At 40.1% G+C, this 14,856-nt stretch overlaps 1 protein-coding gene across 4 annotated transcripts in view; it reads left to right on the forward strand.

The window, feature by feature from the left end:
• Positions 1-6,109: 6,109 nt before the first annotated feature.
• Positions 6,110-14,856, forward strand: part of TSNAX (translin associated factor X) — a 37,055-nt gene continuing 28,308 nt past the window's right edge. For all 4 annotated transcript variants that reach the window (XR_001495323.3, NM_001076006.4, NM_001314062.2 and 1 more), the window contains exons 1-3: positions 6,110-6,246; positions 6,685-6,789; positions 9,894-10,008. Coding sequence is in view for 3 of the 4 variants with exons in the window: in NM_001076006.4 (NP_001069474.2) it covers positions 6,231-6,246; positions 6,685-6,789; positions 9,894-10,008 (236 nt within the window). In the remaining variant the exon portion in view is untranslated. The remainder of the gene's footprint in view (positions 6,247-6,684; positions 6,790-9,893; positions 10,009-14,856) is intronic.

Consider the following 14,856-nt stretch of genomic DNA (forward strand, 5'->3'; position numbering starts at 1 on the left):
TAAAGGAAAAATATTTTATATATATTTTATTACAATTATAACTGTGGTGTTGGAGAAGACTCTTGAGAGTCCCTGGACAGCAAGGCAATCAAACCAGTCAATCCTAAAGAAAATCAACCCTGAATATTCATTGGAAGGACAGTTGCTGAAGCTGAAGCTCCAATACTTTGGCCACCTGGTGTGAAGAACTGACTCACTGGGAAAGACCCTGATGCTGGGAAAGATTGAAGGTAGGAGGAGAAGGGGACAACAGATGATGAGCTGGTCGGATGGCTTCACTGACTCGATGGATGTGAGTCTGAGCAGTCTCTGGGAGTTGGTGATGCACAGGAAAGCCTGGCATGCTACAGTCCATGGGGTTGCAAAGAGTCAGACATGACTGAGAGACTGAAAAACAACAACTAATAACATTGAAGTATGTCTACATATCTACATGTATATATTTACAGAATCTGAACAGATTGTTTCTCTTCACTTTTCTAAAAAACTTTTCATAGCTTTATTGAAATATAATTCACCTATTTACAGTTCATCCAATACAAATGTTTTTACTATATTCACAGATATGTGCAAGCATCATTAGTCAATTTTAGAACATTTTCATTACCTCAAAAAGAGATCCAATGCCCTTTAGCTATGATTCTTCTATCCCCTGCTCCCCACTTCTCTCAGTCCTAAGCAATGAATTTTCTGTCCCTATGGATGTCTGTTCTAAACATTACAAATGAATGGAATCATATGTATGGGCTTCTGTGACTGACTTCTTTCACTTAGTATAATGTATCTGTGTAGTAGCATGGATAGTATTTCATTTCTGTTTGTTGCCAAATAATATTCCATTGTATTGCTGTTGTGCAGACACTAAGTCATGTCTGACTCTTTGTGACCTCATGGACTGCATCACACCAGGCTTTCCTGTCCTTCACTATAACCAAGAGTTTGCTCAAACTCATGTCCATTGAGTCAGTGATGCCATCCAACCATCATATTCTGTTACCCCCTTCTCCTTCTGCCTTCAATCTTTCCCAGTTTTCTAATGAGTTAGCTCTTTGCATCAGGTGGCCATGGTATTGGAGCTTCAGCTTTAGCATCAGTCCTTCCAATTCAGGGTTGATTTCCTTTAGGATTGACTGATTTGATCCGCTTGCTGTCCAAGGGACTCTCAAGAGTCTTCTCCAATACCACAATTCAAAAGCTCAATTCTTAGGTGCTCAGCCTTCTTTACAGTCCAATTCTCACATCCCTACATGACTACTGGAAAAACCATAGCTTTGACTACATGGACCTTTATTGGCAAAGTTATGTCTCTGCTTTTTAATACACTGTCTAGGTTTGTCATAGCTTTCCTTCCAAGGAGCAAGTGTCTTTTAATTTCATAGCTACAGTCACAGTATGCAGTGATTTTGGGGCCCAAGAAAATAAAGTCTGTCACTGTTTCCCCTTTTCCCCCATCTATTTGTTATGAACTGATGGGACCAGGTACCATAATCTTAGTTTTTTGAATGTTGAGTTTTAAGCCAGCTTTTTCACTCTCTTCCTTCACCCTCATCAAGAGACTTTAGATCCTCTTCACTTTCTGCCACTGGAGTGCATCTGCATATCTGAGGCTGACATTTCTTCCAGCAATCTTGATTCCAGCTTGTAATTCATCCAGCCCAGCATTTTCATGATGTACTCTGCATATGAGTTAAATAAGCAGGGGACAATATACAGCCTTAATGTACTCCTTTCCCAATTTGGAACCAGTCTGTTGTTTCAGGTCCAGTTCAAACTGTCGCTTCTTGTCCTGCATACAGATTTCTCAGGAGACAAGTAAGCTGGTCTGGTATTCCCATCTCTTGAAGAATTTTCCATAGTTTGGCGTGATTCCACACAGTCAAAGGCTTTAGCATAGTCAATGCAGCAGAAGTAGATGTTTTTCAGGAATTCCTTTGCTTTTTTGATAATCCAACAGATGTTGCAATTTGGTCTCTGGTTTCTTTACCTTTTCCAAATCCAGCTTGTACATCTGGAAGTTCTCAGTTCATGTACCGTTGAAGCCTAACTTGTACATTTTGAGCATTACCTTGCTAGGCATGTGAAATGAGTGCAATTGTCCAGTAGTCTGAACATTCTTTGGCATTGCCCTTCTTTGGGACTGGAATGAAAACTGACCTTTTCCAGTTCTGTGGCCACTGCTGCATTTTCCAAGTTTACTGACATCTTGAGTGCAGCACTTTAACAGCATTATCTTTAAGGATTTGAAATAGCTCAGCTGCAAATCTAACGCCTCCACTAGCTTTATTCATAGTAATGCTTCCTAAGCCCCACTTGACTTCACCCTCCAGGATGTCTGGCTGTAGGTGAGTGACCACACCATCACAGTTATCAGGGTCATTAAGACCTTTTTTTGCATATTTCTTCTGTATTCTTACCATTTCTTCTTAATCTCTTCTGCTTCTGTTAGGTCCTTGCTGCTTCTGTCCTTTATTGTGCCCACCTTGTATGAAATTTTCCCTTGGTATCTTCAACTCCATTGTTCTGATATACCATATTTTGTTTCTCCAGTCATGTGCTGATGTAAATGTGGGTAGTTTCCACCTTTTGCTTATTATGAGGAGTGCTGCTATGATCATTTGTGCACAAGGTACACACCTAGAAGTAGAATTATTGGGTCATATGCCAACTCCACGTTTAAGTTTTGAGACTGCCAAACTGTGTTCTATAGTGATTGCACCTTTTTACATCCTTCCTACCAACATATGAGACTTCTAATTTTTCTGTATCCCCACTAATACTTGTTATTTTCTGTAATTTTTTTTATTATAGCCATCCTAGTGGGATGTGAAGTGGTATCTCATTGTGGTTTTGCCCATCCCTATTACTCCCTCTAATATCAACTTCCTTCTTCAGTAAAGATCTAGAACATTAATTTCCTATTACTTTCTAGCATTGCTTGAAAAATATATCTGTGAAATGGTATGTGTACACTTCACGATACCACTTTAGATCCTACAAGTATCTTTTAAATATTGTAGTTATCATTTTCGAAATGGTCACTCAAGTTTCTGGCAGTTTCTCACAGCTCCCTGTCCCACCTCGTTCCCTGGTCCCCCGCCCCCCGTGCTTTATGTAATAAACACACAATAATGTAAACGCGGAAGCGCAGACCCTTGTGCTGGCCTGCGTTTCATCTCTTACTTGACTTTGTGCTTTCTTAAGTAACCAAAACCAGTTTTTGCATGCAGTACTTTTTCCTGTAAAGGTGACAAAATGTGAGGATTTATGGACTGAATAAAAACAGGTGCATTTAAAAGGTGTAGGACTTTATTCAGAGTCAAATATGGCCAGATAGAATGCAATATGAGGAGGAAAGAACACCATTCCAGATGTGGACTCCTACTGAAAATCTTTTACCTTCCTTTCCCCAACTTAGGGTGGTAGCTTTCCCTTAAAAACAAAAGAAAATATGTCCCACTAAGTACCAAAACTATGTTTATGCATTTGAAGCAATAAAACAAGGAGACACGGTGGAGATACCTTCTGCAGGTGCCACACAGGTTGAGAGGCATTTCCTGCCAAAGGAGTAGCTACGTTTGGGACACCTGGGGTAACGACATATGCAAATGAGTACTGGGAAAGTATTCCTGGGATTCACCTCCATTAAGTATTATACTCTGAGGCATCATTATAGGTTATGAAACATTATAGGTTAGAAACTAAGTTTCTAATGAGAAAGAAGTGAAAAGCAGTTCAATGAAACCCTGCTGTAGTTGAACAGATGAACAGGAGTGGTGGTTGGAGAAAGAAAAGGATATGATAGATCCAGGTTTTGGAAAGTTGAGGTCTTATAAGCTGCTATACCAGTGGAGTGGGGAAAAATACCCTTTTCCCACTATGTAGTTCAAGTAAGCACTGACTCTAATAATGTTGTAAATAACTGGCTTCCTTAGATGTAGAAGGAGTCACGTTAAAATGATTACAATTACATGAAAGTTGTCTCTCTCTCTCTCTCTCTTTTTGTCATGGTCAAGTAGAAGACCACTGGCAGATAAGGGTCAGTAGGATCAGACTTCACACAAACTCGAAATTTTATGACCAACATCATCAGCAAAGCAGTTCAGTACATCAGCAAAGCAGTTCAGTCCAGGTCTTCAGGAGCCTACTTTATTCACAAGAAATCTGGCTAATTGATGCTGCTGCTGCTAAGTCGCTTCAGTCGTGTCCGACTCTGTGCGACCCCATAGACGGCAGCCCACCAGGCTCCCCTGTCCCTGGGATTCTCCAGGCAAGAACACTGGAGTGGGTTGCCATTTCCTTCTCCAATGCATGCAAGTGAAAAGTGAAAGTGAAGTCACTCAGTCGTGTCTGACTCTTAGCGACCCCATGGACTGCAGCCCACCAGGCTCCTCCATCCATGGGCTTTTCCAGGCAAGAGTACTGGAGTGGGGTGCCATCGCCTTCTCCGTGGCTAATTGATACATGTATTCAAAGCTGCAGAGACGAAATGAGTGTTTCCCAAGCATCTTGCTCCAGAGCTGAAGAGACCCTAGAGATGAGCTAGAATAGAAAATCTTCCTATGACACAGGTCTGTCAGGTGCTTGAAATCACTGCCAAGTTATTTCATTTCAATCACTGTTCCTTTTGTTAGGTAGGTAGAATAGGGAAAAAGAGTCCAAAATGGCGGTGGCTAAAAGACAAAGGGAAAAGCCCGCGAAAATAGATCAAAAGAAGGTCCGAGGACCTGAGTGAGGACCTCAGGTAAAACAAATAACACTCCTGGCTGGCCCAATTTACATAGGACAGACCCAGGGAGAGAAAAACATATAAAAAGAGGAGCCAAAGCTAGCTCTCTCTCCCCTACACGCTGGGCGCTCTTCTCTTCGGGTCTTTGGATCTACATGCCCTTACGCCTCAAAGATGGATTTTCCTGCTATCTTCTAAATAGAGCTGTAACACTGATTTGTCTAAGAGCTATAACATGGCCCTTTTGAGACCTGAGAGCTATTAATGTCCGTCATTCCAAATCTTTGTTGTGATGAGACAAAGAACCGAGGAACATACACTCGCGTGACACTTTGTTACTAAATAAACAAGGAGCAAAGACTGTGTATATAAAGTGTCTACAATAAAGAGGTTATTTAGGGAAAACGTACTAAAATATAGTACTTGTGTTTTCCCAATCAGCCCCAGGCCGTCCAGCCTCAGCCTGAGTCCTACCCTAGAGGATGCTGTAGCACATGTTCCTTTTGGAAAGCGACGGTGGGAGAAGGGTATCAAAGCTAATCTTTAACTGAGACTTTACTATGTGAGAAACTCTTCTGCGGTTCTTAGTGGTAACTCATTTAAGGGTCAAATAATCCTACGAGGCGGGTCCAAATTTACCCCTATTTTTCAGATGAAGAAATTGAGCTAGAGATGAATTACTTCCTTAAGGTCACACAGTCACTCAGCGACGGAGACCACTGCGAAAGCAGGCATTCCGGAGAGGAGCATAACCGAGGCCACAAGAAGAGGGAGGGAAAGGGGGAGAGGAAGGGGCGGGAGGGGGACACACAAGGGAGAAATAACCAGCAACGTCTTGCACTTATTGATATGCATATTTTCATCACTTTAGCTTCTGGCGTCACCTCCCGAAACGGAAAAGACTTCTTTCTCTGTAAGGTTCAGCCTCGATAACAAAACCCTTGCAGAGGAGACGCAGGGAAGCTCCTTTCCTCATCCGCAGGTTCCCCGGCGCCGCAGAGCGGCCTCCAGCGGCGAACTACAACCCCCACTATGCACCGCGCGGGGGCCAGGGGCCCATGCGGGTGCGCACGCGAGGGTGTTCCAAAGGCGCCTTGAGAAAAAGAAAAAAAGCATACATCTTCCGTTCGCCTCCAGCCTTCACACTGCTCTCACTCTCAGAGGGATGCAGTCGTCTTTTTTATGATCAGTTAATACGGAAAAGCGTGTAAAGTCGCTTCTGTTTTCAGGCACAACAGAGGGCAGCTGGGACAACAGCACCCGGGAGCGAGGTCCTCGGGCCAAGCGCGGGGCAGAGCCAGCCGAGGCGGGGCGGGAACGCGGCCGGAAGTGTGCGCGGGCGGAGAGAGAAGCCTGAGTGGTTGCCGGCGCGCGCTTCCGGCTAGTGCGTTGACGTCGGCCGGCTGTACTGGGTGCCGCTGAGGGCTCTTCGGCCGCCGCCGCTCGTACCCTGTTCTCCCCCAGGCGCTTAGTCTCCTCTCTTCTCGCCGTAGGCCGTGACGACATGAGCAGCAAAGAAGGTGGCATCCTCAACAGCTTTGGGCGTGATTTATTTATTTAATCCAGGCTTTTTGTCGCATTTTCCACTTCCCACCCTTGAAAGATGCTTTCTCCCCGCGCAGACTCGGGGGGCGGCGGCCCTGGTGATTTCCCCGGCCACATGGGCCCTATTTACCTCTTTTCCTTAATCCTGGAGCCATTTTTATCTTAGTTCGGTAATTGCCCCACCTTGTTCCAGATCAGGGAACCTATTATGGGAGGTTTGGATGAGCTTAAGGTTTGGGAGGTGGTGGGGGAAGGTAGGGCTGCTTTTCTGTCCGTTTGCTGAGAAAGTCTCTGCGATGACGGCCCAGGGGAGGTCTGGTTTTAAGGAAGAAAGGGGTTTACCTCTATTATGTGTTGTCAAGTCCTGGCGATGGGAGAGCCCTGTCCAACCTTTTTTTCCTTCTCTATGTAAGGATCAGGAGGGTTCAGGAAAAGGAAGCATGACAATTTCCCACATAACCAGAGAAGAGAAGGGAAGGATGTTAATTCATCTTCACCTGTGATGTTGGCCTTCAAATGTAAGTTCTCTATCATGTACACTGGTGAAGGGAAGAGAACTAAAGACGTTGTAAAAAGGATCACTTAACTATGTTATGCTTCAGTCTCAATTTTCCCAGAGGTTTTGCAGTGGTGCTCGGTCTGTCATGAAAAATTGAGATTACAAAAGTCTTGACTTTATTTTTCCCTTTTAAGTTTCACAGGTAAACATTAACATCAGACCTGCCACATAACTGAAAATTACTGTGCACCTGATACAGAAGCATACATATCAACTATATATGTACGGATATTTTAACGTGTATTGGTTTTCTTTTCTCCGCTAGGCTTTTGGAGACTTTTTGGGTTTTTTTTTTTTTAAGATTTTTTTTTATCTGGAACATTTTTAAAGTTTTTATTGAATTTGTTATAATAACTGCTTCTATTTTATGTTTTGATGTTTTGATCATGAGGCATGTGGGATCCCCGACCAGGCATCGACCTCACACCCTCTTCATTGCATGGTGAAGTCTCAACCACTGAACCAGGAGGGAAATGCTGTATTTTTGTTTTCACTATATCTCTTTGCAGAGAGTGGGCACTCAAGTGCATGTAAATTATACGTGTATATTTATTCCCAGATTCTCTTTTCTCAGTATATTAACTTGGGAAAATTGTTCCTCATTGCAAAACAAAGTATAAAACAAAATTCACATAACTCTTGTCTTCTGTCCAGCATCCTATTTTTTTTGGACACATCGTGTGGCAGGCAAGATCTTAGTTCCCCTACCTGGTATTGAATCCATGCTCCTCTGCAGTGAAATCGCAGAGACCTAACCACTGGACCAGCAGAGAATTCTCCCAGCATCCTATTCTTTATAGTTTCTGTAGTTCAGGAATCCAAGACAGGCTTAGTTACCTGTTGGTTCAGATAACTTGGAGTCATCTGAAGACATGACTTGAGTTGGAGGATCCACAACTATCAGTCACTTAGGCCTTCTGCTAGCAGCCAGCTCTGTGTTCCCCCATGTGGACCCCTCCATAGTACTACCTGAGTGTCCTTGTGTTACAGAGTTTGGCTTCCCCAGATAGAGGGAGGGAGAAGACCACAGTGCTCTTATGTCCTAATCTTGGATATCATACATGTCACTTTTGCTATAGTTTATTAGTTAGAAAAGAGGCAGTTTTAAAACTCAGCCTCACGTTTGAGAGAGAGGGAATTAGGTGCCATTTTTTGAAAGGAGGAGTATTAAGTAAATTGTGGACATATTCGAAGATTTTCATAGCACATAACAGTGATCTTAAGTGGTGTAAGACCACTACTTGTGACTGAGGAAAGAGTGTATTGACAGAGCTATATGCACAGTGGAGAAGCTGCACTGGGTCAAGTGCTCCCTGTCATGGGCTCATGCACTCCATTGCTTGTTTCCAAGCATGTTTTGCGGTCTTATGTTTCTTCCTGCCTTTGTCTTTGTAGCTCGTTAGGCCTGGAATAGCTTGTAGCTTGGTGCCCCATTGCCCCGCTGATGTACTGCTCTTCAGGCCTGGAATAGCTTCTAGCTTGGAGAAGGCAATGGCAACCCACTTCAGTACTCTTGCCTGGCATATCCCATGGACAGAAGAGCCTGGTAGGCTGCAGTCCATGGGGTTACTAGGAGTCGGACACAACTGAGTGACTTCACTTTCACTTTTCACTTTCATACATTGGAGAACGAAATGGCAACCCACTCCAGTGTTCTTACCTGGAGGATCCCAGGGACGGGGGAGCTTGGTGGGCTTCCGTCTATGGGGTCGCACAGAGTTGGACACGACTGAAGCGACTTAGCAGCAGCAGCAGCAGCAGCTTCTAGGTTGGTGCTCCATTGCCCTGCTGATGTACTGTAGTTTTTTTAAAGACCCATTCCAAGTAGCTTCTTCCTGCTTTCCTGATTTTTTTCTGATTTTTCTCCCAAGCAAATTTGGTGACAGACATTACATTCATTGAACATCCATCCATTTACTCAAGATGTATTTATTGAACATCTGTGTTCTAGCAAGGGCTTCCCAGGCGGTGCTAGTGGTAAAGAATCTGCCAGCCTAGGCAGGAGATGCAAGAGACATAGGTTTGATCCCTGGGTCGGGAAGATTCCCTGGAGTAGGAAATGGCAACCCTCTCAGGTGTTCTTTCCTGTAAAATCCCACAGACAGAAGATCCTGTGGGGCTACAGTCCATGGGGTCTCAAAGAGTCAGGACTGAGTGACTGAACACTACTAATACTGTGTTTTCACATATGTTGATAGTGAACAAGAAAGACATAATTCCTCCTTTACTGAACCTTTTCTATATATTTATTATAGCATGATCACATTCAATTCTTTCTTTCCATCTGTCTCATACTGGACTGAGCTTGAGGATAGAAACTGCCTTATTTAACTTTTTATTCAGAGTATCTAATTCACAGTGGTCATTAATACAGTCAAAATGTGAATGCATTTGATTGTCTTCAAATATTAGGCAAAATCCTAGCCTAACTATTATCTCAGTAATAAACGACCGGATGTATTTAGGCCTTTGTCAGCTGCTAATTTGGTTAATAGTTCATTCACGTTCTGAATACACTTTTGTATTCAGGTTCAAAGTATGTCTGTGGACTGCCAGACAACTTGCTAGTTCTTTGGAATGATAATTCTTCTAAAATAAAGTGATTATTAAGTAAGTGCTGTATGGGTATTTCAACAGCTAGGGCTTGAGAATTCAGAAAGTTGATGTTATGAAGGTTTAAAGCATAATTTGAAAATCCTGGTTAATTTTTTGTGGATATTTACATTGTACATGGTAAGGTAATTAAAAATAACTGTACATAATTTAGTGAAGTAGTTGAAAGTATTTTTTGTAAGTAGTTATATGTGATAACAATCTCTTTATTAGAACAGATAATTTGTTACACTATATATACATCTCATTGTGAGGCTCTTGAGTGGTAAAATCTAGTTAAGGCATACCTGTATTTAAAGAAAGAATATCTTGGTTAGTAGCAGAGTTTTTGATTTCCAAGTATTTTAAAAGTAAATAAGTTGATTTTTCTTCTATATACTGACAATATTGTTTCATTATACTTTCAAATGTAGAACAAGCATGCTTATGGTCATAATAATGTGTTTTTAGCATTTCAACAGGAACTTGATGCAAGACATGACAAATACGAGAGACTTGTGAAACTTAGTCGAGATATAACTGTTGAAAGCAAAAGGACAATTTTTCTCCTCCATAGAATTACAAGGTAAGTAAATATCTTTAAATTTGTTACAGTTGGATACAGGTTGATATGTATTTTATATTTATCAGGAAGTCAGTGGGCAGTAACTAGCTGATTTTTTTTGAACACCAGGATCAAGAGGATGTTAGTAGCAGGTGGATTTTATTTTAAGAATAAACATTTTTTTAAAAATAGGAAATTTTTCTTATTTTTAGAACAGCTAAGGATTTGTCTTGTTAAGATCATTCACAGAGATAGAACTATTGTTTATGAACATATTTAAACTTTAATGGTTTATTAGAGCCTATTAACATGAAAGCTTTTCTTGGATGATATGTGCAAAAATTTTAGTATTGGGTAAACATTGCATTCTGCTTATCTTCCCATTCATTTTTTCAGTTCATTGGACATTGGGCTTTCTGCCTCACCGAACTGAAATTGAAATTGCCTTTGTTCACTCATATTGATAAATCTAGTATATACTCTTCTAGTGTTTTCTTATTTAATTTTTGCAGCCTGTGATAGTGTTGACTGTTTAAGTCTTTGGGGGAATTCTGAAGTTCTTCCACCTTCAGCTCTGTGATATTCTTAAACTATGACTTGACTGTTTTTCTAGGTGAAAGTATTAATTGCTCAGTCCTGTTTGACTCTTTGTGACCTCACGGACTGTAACCCACCAGGATCCCCAGGCAAGAATACTGGAGTAGGTTGCCGTGTCCTCTTCCAGGGGATCTTTCCAACTCAGGGATTGAGCCCCGTGTCTTCTTCCAGGGGATCTTTCCAACTCAGGGATCGAACCCCGGTCTCCTGCATTGCAGGCAGATTCTTTACCGTCTAAGCCACCAGGGAAGCTTAAATTCTTTGCAAGTTCCCCCACCTTCAGCTCTGTGACATTCTTTCTGTAGGACTTTACTGTTTTTCTAGGGAGCTCTGTATATTTGATAGATTTCTTTGTTGCAAATAAAAGAAGCGAACTTGAACTAGCCTAGATTAAGAGGAGGGAAGTGGAATATTTTATGAATGCAGCTGGGTATCTCCATTTTCTCATCTTGGTTTTTGTATTTCATTTGACTAGCTTTCTTTGCTTTTCTGTTCTTCATTGAGGTAGAAATCATCCATCCTGTAGCTCACAAAGAGAGATTTTTGTTATATTGCCAATTCCAAATGCCTCCAGAAGGCTAGCAAGGATTGGCTCCCCACTGTGTGTGTGTCCCACTGTGTGTGTGTGACAAAGTATTTAAGCAAGTCCAAGTGTAATTTATGAGCTTTTTATTGTTAAAGTAGTATTGAAGTATTCTATTCACACACAGCTTTTAAGGTAACTCTGAAATACTTGAATTTTTATTCCATTAAGTGGAAACAATTTGCCATATGTAGATTAGTGGAATGTGGCACTATTAACCTTTTCTTTTTTATACTTGGTTCTAAAATTAGTTTTTTGCTTGTTTTTTGAACCAGTTTTCAGATAACTTATACACACTTGAGCTTGTATTACGAAAAAAAGCAACACTGATCTGGTGAATTATGAACACTTTTTTCAATAGAATTTTCAGTTCTAAAACAATTGGCAATATTCAGCAGTTTAAAGAAATAGTAGAGCTGTAACAGGAGAATTTCATATTTTGGAGAAAACCATATTACTGTGTAACGTCATCTTATGGTTGTCTACCAAAAAATAATAAATATTCATTATAGTAAACTTAGAAAATAATAATCTTTAGAAATATTAAAAATGACAGAGAAGTTAAGGTACTGAGTGAAAGAAGTCTGAATGAAATACACTGACAGCCATTATCAGTAAGCAGATTTCGTATGTTATACTTTTTTATCCGAATTGTTTCTGTATTGTCCATAACGTTTTTTGATTAGTAAACTAATAGTAAACTTCAGAAAAATTATAAACTAGAGAAAGTAAAACACTTCATGAAAGAAATCAGAGTACATAAAGATAACTACTCTTAATGAGTACTTTTCATACTTTAACTATACTTTCATTTTCTTTAATAGATAAAGGCTAAAATAAATAGATAAAGGTAGATTCCACTTTCATGCATTGGAGAAGGAAATGGCAACCCACTCCAGTGTTCTTGCCTGGAGAATCCCATGGACGGAGAAGCCTGGTAGGCTGCAGTCCTTGGGGTCGCACAGAGTCGGACACGACTGAAGCGACTTAGTAGTAGTAGTAGAATAAGATTCTCTTTACCAGTGAGCTTTGGTATTTTGATCTTTTAAAAAAAATTTTCCATTTTGTTTCATAATGTTCTTTTATTTCTGTAGAATCTGTTATAATATTCTCTCTCATTCCTGAAGTTGTAATTTGTATCCTCTCTTTTTCCTGATCTCTCTGGCTAGAGGTTTATCAATTTTATTGATCTTAAAGGACTACTGTTGATTTCATTGATATTCTGTATGGTTTTCTGACATACTGATTTCTACTATTTCCTTCTTTGTGTGTACTTTGGATTCATTTGCTCCTTTTCTGAAGCATTTCTTAAGGTGGAAGTTGGGGTCAAAGAAGAAACTGAGATCATTTCTTATTTTCTAATACAGTGCTGTCCGTTTCCTTTTTACATCTCTAAGTACATTTTAGCCACATTCCACAAATTTTGATAAGTTGTTTTTCATTTTCATTCAGTTCAACATACTTTCTAATTTTCATTTTCATCTTTGATTTCATCTTGGGTTGTTTAGATGTTGTTTTGTTTCCAAATACTTGGGAATTTTCCAAGCGTAAATTTTTATGATTTGAATTCTTTTAAATTTACTGAAACTTGATTTTGACCGAGAATATGGTCTCTCTGGACCTTGTACACTTGAAAAGTATATGTACTCTGCTGCTGTTGGGTGTAGTGTTCTCTCGTGTCAGCTAAGTCAAGTTGGTTGATGATATTGTTCAATCATCTATGACGTTTCTGATTTTTATTAACATATACTTGTTCTGTCAATTATTGAGCGATATTGAAATCTCTTGACTAATTGTGAATTTGTCTGTTTCTTTTTGCAGTTCTATCAGTTCTTGCTTGATGTATTTAAGTTCTTTCATTTGATGTATTAAATGACATTTAGGATTGTTCTGCTGGCTTGACGTGATGAATTGACCCATTATTATCATGATTATATCCCTGGAAATATTCTTTGTTTTGAAATCTGCTTTGTTATTAATAACTACTCTCATTTTCTTTCGATTACTGTTAACGGGGTATATCTTTATTCATCCTTTTATTTTTAATCTATTTATGTCTGGACTTCCCTGGTGACTCAGACAGTAAAGAATCTGCCTGCAATGCTGGAGACTGGGTTCGATCCCAAGGTCAGGAAGGTCCCTTGGAGAAGGGAATGGCAACCCACTCCAGTATTCTTGCCTGGAGAATTCCATGGACAGAAGAGCCTTGTGGCTTCAGTCCATGGGGTCACAGAATCAGGCATGACTGAGTGGCTAACACTTTAACACTGTATATATTTAAAAAGGCTTTCTTATCTTTCTTGCTTTTTAATCCATTTATCAATTTTATCTAATCTCTACCTTTTACAGAGGTGTTCAGACCATTTATATTTAATGTGATTATTGACATGGTTGGAATTCAACCTGTGATCCGTTTTCCTTTTTTTTTTTTGCCTTATTTTGGATTGAGTATTTTTTATAATTCCATTTTTTATCTTCTTTGTTGGCTTATTAGTTGTACCTTTTTTTGTTTTTGTAGTGGTTGTTTTATGGTTTATATGACTTGTCACAGCCTGCTGTCCTTACTTTGTACAATACCATGTTAACTGAAACTTGTGCATTTCCGAAAATCATGTCTTTCCTTTGCATGGTTCTGTGGTAATAGTTACTTTGTAAATTGAGGTCACAGTGTTGATATGCACAGACTTCAGTTAACATGATGCTGTGCAGAGTAAGGATGGCTTGCATATCACTTTGCCTGTAATATATGAACCCTATATAATTCTGTTCTTTCTTTTCCATTTCACTTTTACAAGCTTGGCTGGCCTTTGTAATACTTCTGAAATACAGCTACTTCTATCTTATTTATAATCCCTTTGAGTGTATACTCAGTCATGTCTGACTCTTTGTGGCCCTGTGGACTGTAGCCCTCTGTGCATGGAATTTTCCAAGCAAGAATACTGGAGCGGGTTGCCATTTCCTACTCAGAGGGATTTTCCCAACCCAGGGGTGGAACCTGCACTCCTGCATTGGCAGGCAGATTCATTACTACACTGCCACCTGGCTTAGCCTATAATCCCCATAGTATACCAGAAATGGTAAATATCTGGAAAAAGATAACTTTTTAATGAAAAAATCATATTGTTTAAGTAAAAAATAATAATTATTTTGGGAATTATTATTTTTTGGAGAAGGCAGTGGCACCCCACTCCAGTACTCTTGCCTGGAAAACCCCATAGACAGAGGAACCTGGTAGGCTGCAGTCCATGGGGTCGCTAAGAGTTGGACACGACTGAGCGCCTTCACTTTCACTTTTCACTTTCATGCATTGGAGAAGGAAATGGCAACTTACTCCAGTGTTTTTGCCTGGAGAATCCCAGGGACAAGGGAGCCTGGTGGGCTGCTGTCTATGGGGTCACACAGAGTTGGACACGACTGAAGTGACTTAGCAGCAGCATTTTTACTTAAAATTTAAAAATAATATTCTTTAAATAAAAGTACTAATCCCCATAATACATTATTATTTTTAAACAGTATGATTTTTCAAATTAAAGTTATCTTTTTCTATATATTTACCATTTCTGGTGTCCCTTATTCCTTTATTAATAGAACCATGTTTTCATCGGGCATTATTTTTCTTTTGCCTAAAGAACTTCCTTTAACACATTTTGTAGTGTCAGTGTGCCAGTGATGAATCAACTATTTCTGGT

The sequence above is a fragment of the Bos taurus genome, chromosome 28 (genome assembly GCF_002263795.3).
Source record: "Bos taurus isolate L1 Dominette 01449 registration number 42190680 breed Hereford chromosome 28, ARS-UCD2.0, whole genome shotgun sequence".
Classification (NCBI taxonomy): Eukaryota; Metazoa; Chordata; class Mammalia; order Artiodactyla; family Bovidae; genus Bos; species Bos taurus.